The sequence below is a fragment of the Sciurus vulgaris genome, assembly GCF_902686455.1.
Source record: "Sciurus vulgaris genome assembly, chromosome: 7".
In the NCBI taxonomy this organism is placed as follows: domain Eukaryota; kingdom Metazoa; phylum Chordata; class Mammalia; order Rodentia; family Sciuridae; genus Sciurus; species Sciurus vulgaris.
This window is the reverse complement of record NC_136467.1, coordinates 145830536-145848870: the sequence shown is the minus strand read 5'-3', so window position 1 is coordinate 145848870 and position 18335 is coordinate 145830536. Positions and strand designations below refer to the sequence as shown.

Genomic DNA, 18335 nt, shown 5'->3' with positions numbered 1-18335 from the left:
ATCCCAGGTTCAAGGCCCCTGACTTCACACCCACTTCCTTTTCATCCCCGCTGCCGTGGTCGTACATGTGGGTAAGGGACCCCGTCCTAACTGGTGGCCATGCAGCTCAGGATGGATCTGGAGACTCTCTGGGAAGGGGCACTGCTGTCTGGCCACCTGCCAGTTAGACCCTCGCTCCCAGGGTAAGAATGGGCTTGCCGATCTCTACCTCCATAATTTCATCTTGGATTCTGGTTTTCCAACTAGTTGATGGACATTCTAGCACCCAATCCTAGTCTTCTGAGTAGTTTTAAATTTAAAAAAAGAAAAGCACTACTCCCTCTTCACATGCAGACCTTTAATAACATGAAAGAGACAACAAGGAGGTTCAAACACTAAATCACCTTGGCACTTCCTATATTAGTGTGAATGACACACATACTACTAAGGGGACAATGTGTCTTTGGAAAGCAAGCAGGGAAGGGGCCAAGTTTGTGAAGAGAAACCCAACAATTGCCCAAACACCAGTGGGACATTCTATGAACTTCGTTCTGCCAGGGCTGGCTGCTCCCAACGTCCACGCCTCGGGCTTTTGGCTGGTACGTCATGAACAGGACACTGAACTGGTCTCCTTACTTCCCCAAGAGGAATCCATACAGGAGGATATGGGAATGTCCTCTTTGTAGCCTTCTCTGTTTGGAATGATGGAAAACGGGAAAACTGAGAGGCTTCCTCTCGTGCCCAGAACCCCCCAGGGACAGCAAGGACAATGGCCCAGTGGAGGCTGGAATCTGTGCAGAGTTTCAGACTTTTCTGGAACATTTTTGCACACATTATTGTAATCAGTCCATGCAGCAGCCTTCTAGTTTCCAAGTGAAGAAGAAGAAACCGTCGAGAACTTGCTCAGGATCACGCAGCTGGGTCCTGGCCTAACCCCGGCTGGAATGCAGATGGCAGGTTGGTCCAGCATCTCCAGAAGGTCACCAAACATCCATCTTGTGGTCACTCGCTCTGACTCCTCTCCCTCCATATTCAGGTTGCTGGTCAGTTAGCAATGATGTTAACTAGATCGGGATTTCAGAAGAAGAAAAACACAAATTCCTCTTTCACAAGAATATATAGATATAAAAATAAATGCGGCACTCTTTATTGCTTCTTTATGGATGTCTTTCCAAGATGAAACAATTCATCCACCTTTTATTTCTACGTACACATAATCCTCCTTAGTAATAGCAGAGCCCTCACACTGGGAAATTATTTGCTAAATATTTCTCACTGCTTCATGGCTCAGCCTGTCAATTTTTCCCAGATGTAAGACATGTGGGCTGGTGTAACAGGACACAGCAAATCCAAAGAGATGTTTCCCAGATGTGGAAGAGGGCAGCTGTCCTCAGCAGTCTGTCACAGGGCCAGCTCTGGGCACTCAATTTTCCTAAGACCCTTTCCCAAATGCATCTCACCATAGCTTTTATATGACTGAAAAAGTGTCCAAGAGGTTGACCAGATAGCTGCATAAAACACTAAGATGGTAGCCATGGAAAAGTAGCAATGGCCCCATGCTATGTGATCATGTAATGGTTTTCAAAACTTTGCCAGCGGAAAGTGGGATGGGATCCACTCTCAGATGTCTTCAGGCAGGTGAAGGACTTCACAGCAAGAATGCCATCTTCAGCGTGGGGCTCCTTCTGCTCTGGTCCAGTGTGGCATTTAGGCATGCCACTTAAGTCCTCAACTTAAGACAACAGCAGAAGTCCTGCTCATACCACTTCAGTCTTGTGAAGAATCACTGGTCCCAAATGCTTATCTGGGGAGGTGACGGGAAGAAAAGCTCGTTCCATGCCAGGTTTAGAAAAATCTGGAAAAATACTCTGTAGTCGTGCAAACTTCTGAAAAAAGTGAAACAAAAGAGACGAGTCAAGAGATGAATAACTGGGGAGAGGCTGCGGTTGTCAGCTCTGTTTACAGGCCACTCCCTCACACCTGCTGGAGAGCCCGGCAGGAAGCACTCTGAATGCTGGTCACGTCACTCTCCGTACGAGGCACGTGGGCAATTTCACTGCTACCTCCAAACACCAGCCAGAGAGCTGCTGACTCCAGACCACAGCCCTTTCAAGTCTTTAATGTCAGAGATCTGTATGGAAAGTTAGTGTGGAGGGAAGGGGCCAACAAGAAATGGAAGTCACTCATTTTACAAACGGACCAACTGGTAATTCTAATCATCATTTTATGTGCAAATAATCCTAACAACCAAACTATAAGCTCTTTGGGGACAGGAACAATGTTTAACACCTTTTTAAACCCCATAGAGTTTCTGCCATAGAACCTTGTATACAGTAGGTGCTCATGAGGGTCTTTTGGCTTTTTTTTTTTTTTTTTTTTTGCAAACGTATGCTTCCTATTTAAAAATCATTGGGAGCTAAGGGTGTCCTCAGCAGTAGAGTGCTTGCCTAGCGTGCAGAAGGCCCTGGGTTTGATTCCTGGCACTGTAATGCAAACAAAACAAAACAAAAACCCTTTTCACTTTAAGAATCTTTTTTATAATCAGCAATAGAAATCACTGAGAAACTGATGCATCCAGAAAAATCCTAGTTCATGATGTAATGACTTGGTACCAAAGCATGGATATTACGAAATTATAGTTCCTTATTTTTTGGTGTGATTATGAAAGACTAGTATTTCATCTTGTTCTGAGATTTTTTTTGTTGCTATTTTTTTTTTTTACATTTTTGATTCTCATAAAACAATTGTACCGATCTGTGAGGTACAATGTGGGGTCTGTTGATTGATATCTGAAAACAGAAATCAGAGATGAATGCAGAGCCAGAGAGGCAGGTGAGTACAGAGAGGGTGCAGCGGGGGACAAGGACCAGCTCTGGGGCAGCTCCTGGGTCTGTCTGTCATGCCACTAGGTAACCAGCTCTTCCTGGTGGTCCTGAGACTATAGGAAAGATCACTTTCCAATGGGTCAGGGCCACAGCTGACCCTGCTCCCCAACAACCATGGTCAGCCCAGGTCAGGAAGAGGCTGGGGCAAGCCGGAGCCAGTGACTAGCAGCTCAAGGGCAGCTCAAGGGCACATCCAGGATGCCCAAGCACTGCCACCCCAGGGGACGTCCTATGTACTCCAGTGCTCTAGCTTGTCAGGTTAATTCTTTTTTAGAAAAAAATTATTTTGTTTGTTCTAATTAGTTGTCCATGACAGTAGAATGCATTTACACATTTTGATAGATCATACATAAATGGAGGGTAATCTCTCATTTTTCTGATTGCACATGTTGCGGGATCACATGGGTCATGCAGTCATACATGCACATGAGGTCATCATGTCTGTTCCACTCTGTCCTTCCTACCCCCATACTGCTTCCCCTCCCTTCACTCCCCTCTCCCTCTGTATCTGTGTTATTTTCACCCCCTCCTTAAGAATTAACCTGAGGACATGGGTTTGGCTGCGCCGGGGTCTTCCTCGGGTTAATTCTTAAGGAGGGGGTAAAAATACCAACGATATGAAGGAAGAGACTCCAAGAGAAAACAGACAGAGGCAGGCAAGGGCACGGTCCACCCAGGGTGCCGGGCTAGCTCCCTCCTCGCAGGAAGAGCTGGCCTCTGCCCAGCACAGCACTGGCAAGACAACTTCACCACCCTGATGCGAGGCACCCGGGACCTGGGGACCACCAGGTTCTGCTGGTGTTTCTCAACCTCCCTCTGCTTGCTCTCCAGAGTTCCCTAGGTGTGTCCACGAGACCAAACAAGCTGGAAGTCGGGGGGTTCAGGGAAGGATCGGCTCCCTGTCACTATCTATGAAACACACTGGGGTTGGTGGCCCCGGTGATGCTGCCACAGCAAAAGAGGTTTAAACAGATACTCACGCAAGTGAAAATGATGAGTGTTAAGTAGAAAACGACCAGAGAGAAGAGCAGCACGATCTCGGCTCTGTATTTCTGAAAACTTGCTTCTTTAGGCTCCTTGGGGCATCCTTAAACATAAGTATGTAAAAAGGCACATGTGAAGCCATCTTAGCAGGACTCTCCTACCATGATAAAAGCTGGGGTGCTTCCTGCTGACTCCCTCGGGTCCTGCCTCCCCCATTCCCACCCTTGCTCTGGGATGTCAGTAATGGTTATGGCCATGCAGTGCTCCACCGCCCTGAGCTGGCTGTGGGTGACAGTCTGTGCAGTCGGGGTCCCCGGGTCTCCCGGGCAGACTTGAGTACTCCAGTGCTGCAGATGAAGCAGCAGCGGCTCAGGACAGAGGCAAACCCGCCCGGGATTTATCCTGCGTGCACCTCGGAGGGGGCTTTGCCTGGCTTTTGTCTTCACATCAGATGAACCACCGCTTCTGGATCCCTGGGGTGCCAGGTGCCCCCACCACAGGGGCACTCGGGACTCTGGCATGAGGAGGGGAGCTGCCCTGCTATTGCCCAGGGAAACACGTTTTGGAGAACCAAAGTCCTTCCACCAAGCTGGGCAGAGAGGTGGCCAGAAGGGCTCCCTCAGGACGGCAAGGCCATGGCTGCGGCTGTGAGGAGGCTGGAGGACCGAGGCCCTGCCCCAGAGCAGCCACAAGGGGCGGGCACCGCTCACCCAGGAGCAACACCCAAGGGGCCAAGTAGGAAAGCACCCCTGGCCTGGGCTGTGGCGTGGCTGCTGAGGGAATCCGCTAGAACCCAAGCAGGAGCAGGCGCTGGGGTCATCCAGGGAGGCCGACCGATTTGAAACTGGGTTCAAACTGCATGCAATCGTCTAGGGATGACCTCTCACAGAATCTGAGGTTGAGAGCCACTGTCCTCATGGTCCCCAACACCGACCAAGTCTACCCCAGGCTGTGCAGTAAGCATTTTAAAACCTTAGTGGCAAACCTGTCCTGCATGTAATCGAACCCATTTTAGAGATGCGAGAACTAAGGCTTGGTGTGGGTCAGTGGCGTGCCCAGGGCCACATGCTAAAGAGCTGCAGAGTTAACACTGAACCAGACCCAAAGGATTCCAGTCTGACCCCTTCACTCCCAGGGGAAGGAGCGGAGGGGAAATGTGCTGTGCTCTGCTCTGCCCCTCCACTCCCGCAGGACCCTCTACCCCTCTCAGCTCTCCCCTGCAAGACTGCTGTCCTGCAGATAATGTTAATTGAGGTCCTACTGCGTGCTGGGCCAAAGAGATCTCTCTTGGGGGAGAGAGGCAGTAAACCAAACCACACACAGCTTGGCGGGTGTAAGAAGGGCCCTGGAGATAAACCACCCAGAGTAAAGGCTGGAGACGCAGGAGGGTGTGAGAGGTGTGGGGCGGGGGTGAGGCACACAGGCGCCACTCGACAAAGCCCAAGCACTGCCCTTCAGACAACACTGTTCTTGTGAGCACAGCGTGCCGTCCGGACTCTGGTTGCTTGCAGATACCGGACATAAGCTAATGTACAAAATCAGGGACTCTAGGACGCGGTTATCATTTCCGGCCTTAACCCCTAGCAAGGGCTGGACGCACGTCGACGCGTAGTTGAAGGCACATTCCTGCCGGGGAATTCAGCCCCAGCCCCAGACGGGATGGGAGCCGCAGAGTCAGACTTGGAAAGAGAGGCTGGATTTCCCGACCTACAGAAAGTGCACCCGTGCATTTTGCAAGAAGAAAACAAGCACCGCGGGTCACCTCACCTGTCACTTTCAAGATCACAGTGGCACTGATGTTCCTCCGCCCTCCCGGCTCCTGCAGCGTGCACCTGTATGTCCCAGAGTTGCAGGTGGCAGTGTTCTCGATCTTCAGGGAATAGGGGCTGTCCACGGGAGCCTCGGAAGAGCCATTCTGTCCCCTCTGACCGTGGTGCAGGTCCTCCTGGAGTGTGTCCAGCATCTCCTCGCTGCCCTCGGGGAGCTGTGGAGAAACCATGATGGGCGCCTTGCTCTCGGGCGGGACCTGGGTGCTCTGGGGCTCACGGCGAGGTTTTACATCCTGTTTTCATAAAACTCATCCAAAACTCATGTTTCTAAAGCAAGAAAGCTACGGGGCTTTTTTTGTACGTGTGAGTTCTGGGGGAGGAGGAGAGAACCTATAAAAACCCACGAAGCCCATATTTTCTTTGGAAGAAGATCGGGTCTGCACTTTTTGAATCCAGCACCGGCGTCCCGACTGCCACCCTAGGGAAGGGAGAGTGTCGCTGGTGGTGGTGGTGGTAACACGTCGAATATGAATCACTCTGGACTCGGTTTTGTTGCTGTTGGTTCTGCATTAAATGTTCTCTTGTTTTCTGCAGATACCAGCTCACCCACTGATGGGTTCTGGATTTTGGATCCCAGCCTTTCCTTTGGAAAAGTTCCTAAACCTCTCAGGAGCATCGCCAGACAAACTGAAACGGGGAGGCAGATGAACAACGCCTCCCATAATCAGCCCCCACGGGGCCCTGCCCACACTGTGAAGGGGGCTCCACAGACAGGGATGGCTGTGGTCAGTTCATCCTGTGGCCACAGGAGGCCGCACGGGGAAGGGCCGGCACAGTCCACAGCCCCGTGCGCACGACAGACCGAAAAAGGAATCTGGCTATTTTTTGTCTTCCTAAGTTATCTTTGTGATTCAACTGGTGGAGCATTTCCAGCATGTCCTACGTCAAAGACGTGACAGCACACCCGCCATCCTTCCTGCCAGTTGCAACTCCACTGACATTGTAACACTTCTAGGGTGGATGTACACCAGCAGTAAAGCCGATCGCTCTTTTCAGTCTCAGGGACAGTGCTTCAGTGTCAGCATCCCTGGGCAGCACCCACGCTGCCCTGTGCTGCCTGGCTGGGGACCAGTGGGGGCCCCGGATGGAATGGCATCCCTCACAGCAACCAGGAGCCACGCTAGGAAAAGAGACAGATTGGCAGACCTCACTGCCACTGTCCTCGCCGGCCCCTGCTGGTGGTCAGCCTCGTCTGGGGAGCACTAGCAGTGCTCCCTGGAGGGACTCGGGGCAGGGCATCAGACAACCCAGGTACGAGGGGAGCAGCCTGTGAAGGAGACTCTCTACACATGCCTGTCTGTGCACACGTGCACACGCACACTCTTTGCGCTTGACTCATTAATCGGGGACTGCAGGGCTGGTCACCCACAGCTCAGGTTCCAGCTTTGGTGCTTGCTGCTGTTCGGGTAGAGTGGACTACAGAGACATCTGGTGGCAGATCTGTCACTCACTCCAAGCACCAGGCTGAGACAAATGGTTCTTCCCAGGGTGAGTCTGGGACATAAATCCATTTCTTGGTGGTCTTTCTTGTGCTTAAAGTCTCCTTCCCAAATAATCAAGAAAAAGACTGCAGCCTTAGGGTGTTCAAAAATGAGGCAGTAAAACAAAAGGCGACTGAGGAAGCTTAGAGGGAATGAAGAGCATCCAGCCGATTCTAGAACATGCTAGAATGAGCCCAAGGTTTCCAAGTCCAACTGAACCACAAAGTCAGGTGCCTGGCTGGTCAACACCCCTTCTCTCCTCTGCTGCCCAGCAGAGGAGCTTCCTCCTACCAGGTTGGTCATGCAGCCCTCTGTGCCAGGCTGCCCCCCAGGGCCAGTTTGAACTCATTAACACCCCAGACTGCACCCCCACGGGACCCTGCATCTTGCTTCTCTTTTCTGAATTAACCTCCAAATCCAAATGTGGCCACAATGACTTTGAAATGATCTACCTCGGGTCGTCTTCTAGGGACCTCCTCTCCAATCCAGAGGCCCCTCCCTCAACTCAGAAAGGCCCCCAGGAAAGTCAAGATCAAAGCCCACAAAGCCCCCAGTGGCTGGTGGAGTATGAAGATGGCCCCTATTTACATAAAGAGGCCCTGGCACTGAGCCGGCCCCTGGGAACCCTGGCAGTAGCCTCCTACCTACTTACAGAGGAGAATTCATTCCACCAATCATCAGCAGCAGCAGTAACAACAAAAAAAAACTTGCCTATTTGATAGGAAGATTTTCAGGGGCCTCTGGCCAAGCCTCCAGCTTAGAGTTATTTTCAAATGGTGACACAAAGGCAGGGTGAGGCCACCAGGACAAGAAGAAGAATCAAGGCGAATGCAAACCTAAGAACCAAAGAGGGCCACAGCACACGCCAGCAGAATTCAGATTTGCTGAACAGTCACCGCCATCCTTGGGATCAGGGCAAAATATCTCAGCTCTCACAGGGTCATCTTCCAGAGAACCCTCTCCTGAATGACAGAGCTAGTGGCATAACCTGAGAACTCTCCCCAAAATAACGAACAGCACTCCTCGCCCTATACCATAGTGGTGTATGTTCTTATCTGAGGGGGAACATTCCAAAACCCCCAGTGGATGCAAACCCTATTATATTTCTTTTTCCCTACACATGCTTTCCTGTGACAAAGTCAGGCACACATTTTCAAATCCAATGCCTTCTCCATGTTACCTAGACAGTGATGACCATAACTTTTGCAGTTTGAGGTATGACCTCCACACTAGCATAGATTGCTTTTTCCTTCTTCAAGATTTCAGGGATAAAAGATTCGCTCTTACACTAGATTTTAGCAATTGCAGCATAAGACTTTTTTTTTTTATTAATTCAAGAGCTTTCACCTTTTCACTTGAGGGAAGCACTTCATGGATTCTCCATGGCATTTCCACACCCAGCATTACTCCTCTTGCACTTTGGGGCCATAATTAAAATAAGGGTTACCTGAACACAAGCACCAGAAGAGGATGAAAGTTGGTCTGATAACTGAGATGGCTACTAAGTAACTAGAAGGCAGGTAGTGTATACAGTATGGATACGCTGAACAAAGGGATGATTCACGTCCTGGATGGGACAAAATACGAAAGTGTGGGATCTTGTCACACAGTTAGTGCAGTGAGCAAATTAAAATCTATGAATTGTTTATTTCTTGAATGTTTGATTTAATATTTTTGGACCACAATCAACAAGGGGAAACTGAAATGGAAGAAAGTGATATCGTGCATACAGGGTGCTTATGTAGAGTAACTAAGACCTTCTGCAAAGTCATAAAATGCACCATATATATATATATATATATATATATATATATATATATACACACCTAGAAATATACTATATATATTTCCCCTTCCTTTGACCATTTTAAGATGTTGCCTCTCGTGTGACTCCACCTGAGGAATCTGGGACTTGTCCAGAGCTGCGGAAGAAGTGGCTCTCACCGCACAGACGTCACCAGGGTTATCATCGAGGTTCTTACACAAAAGTTGAAATGACTTTCTACAGCCATGTGGCCAAGCACACATGGCTCTTCCTTGGCAGATGAGTTAGCCGGGCAGAAGCAGCACTCCTTGGTGCAGGAGAAATTCTAGCAGGAAGAGAAGGGAGGAACGGGCAAGTGGATCCTCAACTCTGCTTTGTTTTATGAGTTCTTATAAACATTGGAGCTGGCTCAAAAGCAACCACTGGCAAGAAGCGCTGTTTAAACATTCCAAATCTCAAATTGCTTCTCTGCAAAAGCATTTAGGAAATAGTAATTTATAACAAAAGGAACCCTCAGATTCATTCACAGCCAAGTGTAATTGACGGCAACTATTTAATGCACATTTCACAATGCTAATATTGCAGTAAGCACGCTCAAGCACAACACAATTTGGGCAAATTAATTCCTCAAAACATTCATTCCAACGATGTTTTAAGAAATCCGCTCTCTGTGCATTAACTGTTAGGCTGACAACCTTTTTTGACTGAATTAGATAAGAGGAAAACATGGGATATCTCATTTATAGAAAGTCTCAGAACTCTGATTTGTCTCAAGGTCCCCAATTTGACTAAATAACCTAAATACCATATTCTTTTTATGAACTAGAGATTTGAATTTAAGGAAACCACAAGGCCTAAATTAAAATAAACTTTACTTTGCTGAATACTACATCAAGCAAATACACGTACTGATTTTAAGGGCATGTGAATTAAGTAGGCTTTTTTTAGTGATGGACAAATTTGAATTAGAACAAAAAATAAAACACACATATGGCTGGATTGAACCAACATTTCAGTCAAAAACTTATTGTGACAAATGCTTTTTTAAAAATGTTCACATACTTCTGTCCAAATAGATGCTAACCTCCTAGAGCTTCCCATATTTACATGGACCAGAGGGTAACAGTTCCATTCCAAGAGCAACGAAAGGGTCTGATCCTGAACTGAAATCTAACTTTATCACATTCATCGGCTCTGTTAAAAATGGGATAGAAGCCTAAGAGAAAAGGAAGAGATTTCTTCTGAGGGAGGGGGGAATGTATGTCCATACATACACATACAAATAAATATTTCGTCAGTTTGATAAAATGTATTTAAAGGTAGAGACTTTCAGTATTTAAGGGTGACATTAAATTAATCTGCTGTATTCCAACCACGTTGGAGCTTTTTTTTTAATTGCTTTTCTTGTTCACTAACATTCATGTACCTTGGTTTCTGACTCAATTAAAGTGCCAATATAATCCCCATTCATCACAGAAACAGCTCTTTAGAACGTGCGAGAGAGTTTGGCTCCGAGGTTGATGTCATAATGAGGGGAGAATGTACGAGCATTAACATCGTTTTTTTCTAAGTGTAGTTTTATTAGAAAAATGATTTTCCACTTTGAAATTTACTGGGTCTAACTGACAGAGCTGGATTTACGGCTCTTACCAGGAGTTACGAGGGCGGCAGAGGCGGCATAATTAAAAGCACCGTCTTTGGAGCTGGGACAGAACTGGAAGCAAACCCCAGGCCTGCCACAGCTCCTGGGCCAAGAGACCACACAACTCCCAGGCTGGTTTGCTCCGCTGGCACCTGGGGAGACTGGAGCTCACGGCTGGGCAGAACACATTTATGATGTTGTGTGCAGACCTTAAGAATAGTACCAATTGCACGGCCAAACTAAAAATGTGACTGCTGCCACAGCCAAGGTGTCGTTCAGCATGCTAAAGAGGCCCTTGCACACAGGAAGCATTCACAACGCAGTTTCTGAACAAATGAGTGAATTTCAGAAATCACGAATTACAGGAGTGCTGGCTTTGGAATTCTAAGGCCCAAAGTCAAGTCCCAGGGGCTCCACTGGTTAGCGGGGTTGTCTTCCGTATATCCCTTCACCCCTGGGTTTCATGTCCTCATCTGGAAGGGCGTCATTATGAGAATCAAAGCAGAAAACACGTAAAAGCGCCGTGTAGAGCTGGTAGCGCTGGTGCCTGTCCTCACTGAGTTAGTTCTCCACGCCACCCAGCCTGTCATTCTTTACCCCTCTTTCCTCTTGGTTGTCCCAGAAGTCCCAATATTTGCTTTAGGGGGAAATTTTCTGTCCACTCACCATGTCTCTCCAAAATACTCAACACTCTAAATTTTCTAATGTGCTATCCTAAAACAGCAGCAAAAGCCTTTGGAGTGGGACTTGAAGGCCACCATCCATTGCTCACGCCACTCACCCTCCTTCTCTCAGCACCCTGTGGGTTAGGGGGGGCATCAAGAGCAGCTCCCAGTCCGTGTCCCATACTGAGCTCCGCACCTGGTTCTAGGAGAGACACACTTAACTCGAGTCCGACATCCCCCAATCACAGAGACTGGTTCCAGTGGGCACACACCCCCATCGAAGCCCCTGAAGAATAATCAGACATCTGCTGACATGGCAGAGGAGAGGCACAGTCCTTGCCTTTGCGCTGGTCTTTGGAAAGACACCCAAGTCTGCAGTTACCAGCTACTACGCAAGGCCACGTGGAAGCTGGCAATGAAACCAACCCAAAGAGAGGAAGAGCTGAGAGATGGAAAGCCACCAAGCTCTGGGGAGATTGATTTGTTTGGGCTGCTGTAACAAAGCAGTGCAAAACCAGGTGACTTAAAACAACAGAAAGTTCTTTTCTCACAGATCAGGAGTGTAGACGTCCAAATTAAAGGTGTCAAATTTATTTCCAAATGAAGTCACAATTACAGGCACCTGGGGTTAGGACCCCAGCGTTATCCTTTGGGAAAGCACAATACAGTCCCTAACACCATCTGTCACTGCAATGTGAACTGTATGTTGTTTTTTCCATTTCTTCCATTGCAGTGATACAGTAGCCAACAGAGTTCCTTTGCGTTCTTATAGTTCTGACTGGATTTACAATCCCTGGCAACTGAAAGGGTTCCCACTGATGGGGGCACCCTGAGTCACCATGTGAGTGTGACACACAGGTGGAAACTGTCTCCTTGTGGCTCCAGGCTGCAGAGAAGTTTGCAAAGTCCATCCTGCTTTGTCCCTTGGGCTTAAGTGCCAGGGAATAAGACCTCAGGCCCTGGTTGGACAGAACCTTTGTTCTGCAGAGCTGGCCCAGAAAGCCTGGCCTTGGGTAACTATGAACTGTCTGTGCCAGCTAACATCCTTCTTCCCACCGAAGGTTTCTCCCAGGGGGACCCACTGTCCTAGACAGCCACCAACTCTTAAAATGAGCTGCTCTTGGGAGAACTGGGACAGTAGACAAGTTGGTTCTCCAAGGCCAAGCGACAGTCACAAGCCTTGGGGTCCCAAGCGTGTGCTGGTTCCACATGGCACACATGGGAACTTCACCCAGGGACAAACCCAGCAGTGTCAAGGAAATGCAGGGAAGTGTCTTGATCTAGCTCTGGGCTGAGCTCAGGACTGTTGGTAGAAAACACAGGGTTATTGAGGAAGTGGCCAGGAGGGGACCATGGAACAGTTTCAGAGGGAGGAATCTATCCTTTAGGTAATGGATCTGTTTTTAGTCCTGTCCTACATAAAACCTTCCCCCACGTCACTGTCGCTTCTTGCAAACTTCCTCTTTCTTGTGTGGCAGCAGAACCAAGAACATACCCGGGACAATCCAGTCCTCGTGTGATTTAGGTTCCCCCTTAAGTCATGGAAAACTAATGGGGGTTTTGTTTTTCTATTTAACTCTCGGCTTCCTGGTTTCTTTCCTACCCACTTTCAAGCTGAAAGATTTTAGTTATTTGACTCGGATCTGCCATGATCCAAAAGCCTCAGTGATCCACCACTCTCACGTTTTAGACTCCCTCCACCAGATCTGAGGCAGCCTCTGTAGAACCACCCAGACAGGATCCAAGACGAGGGGGATTCCAGGGTCGCATCCCAGCCTGAGTGTGAATTAACCTGATGGGAACTTCACACTACCAAAGAAGCGTCCCCTACGGCTCCTCTTGGGTGAATCATATTCTGTCTGCTGCCATGAGAAATACGCTTTTCCTTAAACACTTTTTGCATGGTATCATTCTCTTCACTTAAACTCCTTCAATAGTTTCTTACTGCCCTGTGGATAAAGTTCAAGGCACTACAGTTGGACATTCAGGGTCACTCGCCATCTGTCCCCATCCTACTTTCTAACCAGATCTCTGAGTCATCTGCTATATCATTCTCCTTCTAGATCATCAGTGACCCCACTGGTCCCCAAAAAGCCTACATGTGTTCCCACATCCATGCCTTTGTTCAAGATGGTCGTCTGGCAAAATTCTCCCAGTCGTAGGGTGACCAATGCCAGGCCCAGGACTTGGCACACACTTAGGACTTACAAAGACTTGCTAGAAGCTTTACGTGAAAGTGTAAATATGAGGGACCTCTGAAAACCAAAATCTTTCCTAGTCTGATCTGAGCCAGAACTCACGCGTGATTCCACCAGGCCGAGGTGGGCAGGCACTGATGGAGAGGGTCTGATTTTTCCTGGATTCTAGCGCATACATGGTTTTCACATTTCAGTTTTCCAGTCTTTCTATATTAAATGAGGAAACGTTTCCTTTTTCTCCTAGAAACATAGTCTCAAGTCCAGTTTCAACAACCAAGGACGTGCAGAAAGTGGCACATGCTGGCTCCTCTAGGGGTCTATCGGGGTTAGTGGCCGTACAGATGACTCGACCCTGACCTTTCCTCAACCCCGGCCCCTCCGACAGCAATCGCGCCTTATAGATCATTATCACAAGATGGTTGAGGCAGAAAATCTGAGTCCACTCTATAGGAGTTCATCAATATACAGGGAAGATAGCTCCATAATGAGTCAAGGACAAGAGAGATCTGCATGGTGACTGTCCTTGAAGTAGCTTCACACAAGTCATTAACCTGCTCCCCAACAGTTCCCTTAGCACGAATGTCAGAAATAGAATACTCCATGGTAGGGATCTTCCACAGCGGGGCTCTACCAGATATTTTGAAGTTCAAGCCTAATCTATTCTCTGAAATCACTGTCTGACTTCCCCATTTCCCCTTCCTTTGGAAATCATCTAAATAAGGCACTTGTCTTGTGACGCTTGGCTGTCCTCGCCCCCGCAGCATCACTCAGCAGTGACACTGGATATCTTCTTTCGCTTTGTATCATTCCAGGTTCTTAGGGCTCCTTAGTAGGATCCGAGGTGGCACTGAACCTCCCAATAAATGCATGCTCATTATTATTAGCGGAGGACTTCGACCGTGCCCGGAGCCTCTGTCCAGCATCATCCTCTCTCCAAGCCGAGTACAGCTTCATTAGAGGGAGCGCGGGCACCGAGCCACACAGCATGGAGCACAGACCCAGCCCTCTCCTGCAAGTTCTTACTCCCGCAGGCAGTGCTGTGCTGTGCCCTCTCGTTCCAGGATTCAAACAAAGAGTGATGGATCAAAGTCTATTTGCATATGTTCTCAAAATACCTCCCCGAAGAACCATAATCTAGTATAACTTTAAAGGCTAAATTGAACTACGATCCCCATGGATATAATTTATTAATTTTCTAATTCTTCTCAATCACCCATGCTGCTTTACAAGATACATGAGAGGAAGGGATGAGCAGAAGACCCTTTGGGGATCCCAGCTAGGAGGACTGTGGCCCACAGGAAGGAAAGCCGAGCTAACAGGAGCAGGGCTGGGGGCTTCGCCTGTGACATCCTCTGTATGTCTGTACTGCGCCCCTCTGACCTCTCTTGCTGCATCTTTAAACAGAGAATCAACTAATAAAACAGGCACTCTTCTTTCCCAACTCATCCTAATGTCACAAACACTAATTGGACACCGTCTGCTTGGAGTTTTTGGTAAAAGGCGAATGATAAAAAAAAAAAAAAAAAAAAAACAGATGGTTTACACGGGTCCTTTGTTAATCTCAAGTCATGGGTACCAATTGGACAGTGTCAGGATGCTGCAGGAGCAAGGAGCGAATGGAATTTTAAATTGCGAGTCATTAGGACCATCACTGTGATCTGCAGAGGAGGTGGGAGGGACCCTGCTGCACCCGCCCGGCCCACAGCCCGCTCCCAGGTAGGAAGCCAGGTCAGCGGGGTGGAGGGAAGTCACAGGAGCTTGGCTGGCCCCGCCTCCAGGGCTGAGCTCCCCACTCTACAGCTGCCCCTCCTCTTCACCGAAACATTTTACAAGAAAGCTGTAGAACAACAAGATGCTTAATCTTCTGTGAAATGAAGTATTTCAGTATTTCACCATCGGCCTGGTTTCCAGAATACTCTATCCATGTCTGTCTGTGGTATGAGTACGATCAATGCAAAAGGGTCAAAAAATAACAAATAGCCACACAATATGCTCAGGCCTGTGAAAAACAAACACCTGAGGAATAACACATCATGTTCAAGACTCCCGATCAGTTTATTGGCACAACACGGTCACCCATCTCAGTCACAGGCTAGGGCTCAAAAATAACCCTGGTGTGCTTTCTCCAATGAACCTATTCCAAGGGCCAACAGGGAAAATGCCTAGAGACGCTGCCTTCTTTTTTTTTTTTTTTTTTTAATTTGGACAGAGTTTTGAGAGACCTTCAGGCTAAATCTCGCAAGAACTGTGTCCAATACATTACAGAGTTACATCATCAGCTGACACCCAAGAAGTCAAAGGTTAATTGCTATGGTTTACTGAACCATTCCAAACGACCCTGAGCAAGAAGATTTAACTTGACAACTGTTTGAACTCCAGTCTGAAATTTCATCTACTCGGCTCACGAGTACTTTTTAATTACTCCCCTGGGGATATTAATAATGTTTTCTTTTTTTAATTACTCTCTGGAAGGGATAGTGGCTTCATGTTTTCCTCCTTCTTTGAGATGACTAAGTCCATGCCTAGTTAGCCCAGGGACATTTTTATTTTCTTTACCCTGAGTAATTAAGGTAGCAGACAGAGATATCAGGGCAGACTTCTGACAGCTCAGGAACTGGATTCAGAATGCTTCGTTCAAGTCACCTCCACCACTCAGCCAGCGGTGTGATGGTGTGATAGTGAATAAGTCATTTCCCTCCCCTGGGCTCAGTTTCCTCACCTGTACTGCTCACCTGTAGGAGCAGTAATAGTACTGATCTCTTAAGTCCACATTGGAAGGATGGAAATGGATAATATGTAACTACACTGGAGCCTGGCAAATGACTAGCACTCAAATAATAGTTTCTACACTATTTTTTAAAATGCTATTGCTTTGACCGTGCGAACAATTTTGGAATTGTGTTCTCTGATCTCACAGTGCACAACAGCCCCCGAATTCACTGAGCACCTTTGCACTTAACAGGGCAAAAGCTGGGTGCCACACAGAATGCACAAAAGCTTTGGTGTAGTCATTGTCCCTGGGTCACCAACAATCTAGAGAGGAGAACACACACACCCCTCCTATGCTGCCTTTCATCATTAAATAGCCAGTCACATGTGCAGGTTCTCATAGTACCTTTTGGGGGCGGAAGAAGACCCTGCATTTTGTGGAGAGCAACAAACAGCACAGAGAGTTCCTCCCAAGGTAAGACAGCAAATCAGAGGGAGCCAGAGAGCTTGCTGGGATATCACATTCATCTGGCTTAAAATGGAGGCACGGTGGTGGCAGATACCACACTTAAGGAAGGGAGTAAAGGACCACATGATGAAAGGGAGGCTGCAGAACTTTCAAAAGCCACAGGCGTTGCAATCTTAGAATCTGAGAACATTCTAGGTGAAAGGAAACCTTTTAAAGCCTCACACAACTCGAATGTCTCACAGTAGGGGAGGCCGCAGTTCTCAGCACGAGGGCACTGGCTCCGGTGCCCTGACCAGTGCCCTCCCGGCTTGAACGTCTCCCAGCTGCAGAGGAAGCCTGGGGAAGGGGGCCGAGGATATCCCAGAAAGGCGATGGCCACGGATACTACACCCCATGAAACAGCTAAATCACTTCTGATCCTCTGAGTCCTTCCTCTCAAACTGCCCTTCCTCCTCCCGTGTCTGTGGGTATCACGATCACAAGACACAAGAAATCAAGACTCTGGGGACATTCCTCCTGTCCAATGCCCAAATCCAGGCCCTGTTGCTTTCTTGGTGGCCTACTGGCCACAACCACAGGTGGCCTCCAGGATGGAGGCCAAATAAGAGGTTCTCTGCCCTCCCAAAATATCCTTCTGGGATTCTTCAGCCCGGGTCACCTTTAGGGACTGGCAGAGCGGTGAGGTCTTTGGGGAACAAACCCTAAGTCTGCTAGGCGCTGGATGCGGCTGGGACTGGAGCAAGGACCGGAGGGCGTGTCAGAGGCTGGGTACTCAGGTGCAGCCGCAGTGGGGCGCCGGCCCTGGGAAGCTGCTACCCGGGGCTGCGGGCTGCGGCACGGGGCGCTTACCTTGGCCCAGGAGACCGCGTAGGAGACCTGCGGGTCCCAGCGGACGGCGCAGGGCAGGTCCACCGTCTCGGAACAGGCCACCTTTACCTCCCGCGTGGCGGGCACCAGGCTGCAGGCTGCAAGAGAGAGAGAGAACCGTGAGCCGGCGACGAGAGCGGGGTCGCCGGGAGCAGGGGCGACGGGCGCTCGGGCCCTACCGCAGCTCAGGAGCAGGAGCTGGAGGCCGCGCGACATGGCTGGAGCGCTGCGCCGCCGCCTCGAGGTGCCGGCCAGTGGCGCGCTGGCGCCGCGCCGCCTCTTGTACCCCGCGCGCCCGGGGACTTCCCTGCGCGCCGGCCCCGGGGAATCCCCGGCGGGCGACGGAAGCGGGCGGCGCACCCTCCCAGGCCCGCGGCGGCCGGGGCGCCCCCGTCCCCGTCCCTGTCCCCGCCCCCGGCGCCCGGAGCCAGCGTCGCCGCTGCAGCTGGGCTGCGGCGACAACAATCCCCGCGGAACGCCCCCCTCCCTGCGCTTGCGGCTGGGCAAACCGCGCTCCACGCGTGACACGCGTTGACCCTCAAAACGAAGCCGGGTTTCGCGCCATGGAGCTGGTTATGCCCATTTCACGGAGGCGAAACCAGATTCAGAGAGGGTGGGCAGCTGCCCGCACAGCCCAGCCTGTCCGTGATGACGTCACCACGACGCCCAGTGCTCCCTCTTGGCCAGATGCTGTGATGATCAGGCTGGTTAAACTTCATAGGAAAGATATAATTCTGCAGTACTTGTCTCCCTACCGACCCTAGAAATTTACCAAATGGCTTACGTTATTTCAGCAAAGGACAACCAACCTCTTCTACTAAAAAATATAATTCTACACACAAGCACATATCCAACATTTTCG

The 18335-nt window shown here is 49.3% G+C and overlaps 1 protein-coding gene across 2 annotated transcripts; it reads right to left on the bottom strand.

Annotated features, from left to right (window-relative positions):
* Nucleotides 1–322: 322 nt before the first annotated feature.
* Nucleotides 323–18041, bottom strand: CD83 (CD83 molecule). 2 transcript variants are annotated; one of them, XM_079148603.1, is made up of 5 exons: nt 17653–18041; nt 17456–17571; nt 5616–5832; nt 3845–3951; nt 323–1862 (listed from the first exon to the last, which is right to left on the bottom strand). In XM_079148603.1, the coding sequence occupies exons 1-5, from the start codon at nt 17687–17689 to the stop codon at nt 1737–1739; spliced, it is 603 nt and encodes a 200-aa protein (XP_079004729.1). In that variant the 5' UTR covers nt 17690–18041; the 3' UTR covers nt 323–1736. The 2 variants fall into 2 exon arrangements, with proteins under 2 accessions (XP_079004729.1, XP_079004728.1); XM_079148602.1 differs by having other exon boundaries at nt 323–1865; nt 17653–18017.
* Nucleotides 18042–18335: the final 294 nt, after the last annotated feature.

What these genes read in the sequence shown, in the direction of transcription:
- CD83 (XM_079148602.1), bottom strand. Translation starts at nt 17,689, where the DNA reads ATGTCGCGCGGCCTCCAGCTCCTGCTCCTGAGCTGCG. An exon ending in GCTCCTGCTCCTGAGCTGCG is followed by an intron (nt 17,572 to 17,652) that starts GTAGGGCCCGAG and finishes TCTCTCTTGCAG; the next exon opens with CCTGCAGCCTGGTGCCCGCC. An exon ending in ACGCGGTCTCCTGGGCCAAG is followed by an intron (nt 5,833 to 17,455) that starts GTAAGCGCCCCG and finishes GTTTCTCCACAG; the next exon opens with CTCCCCGAGGGCAGCGAGGA.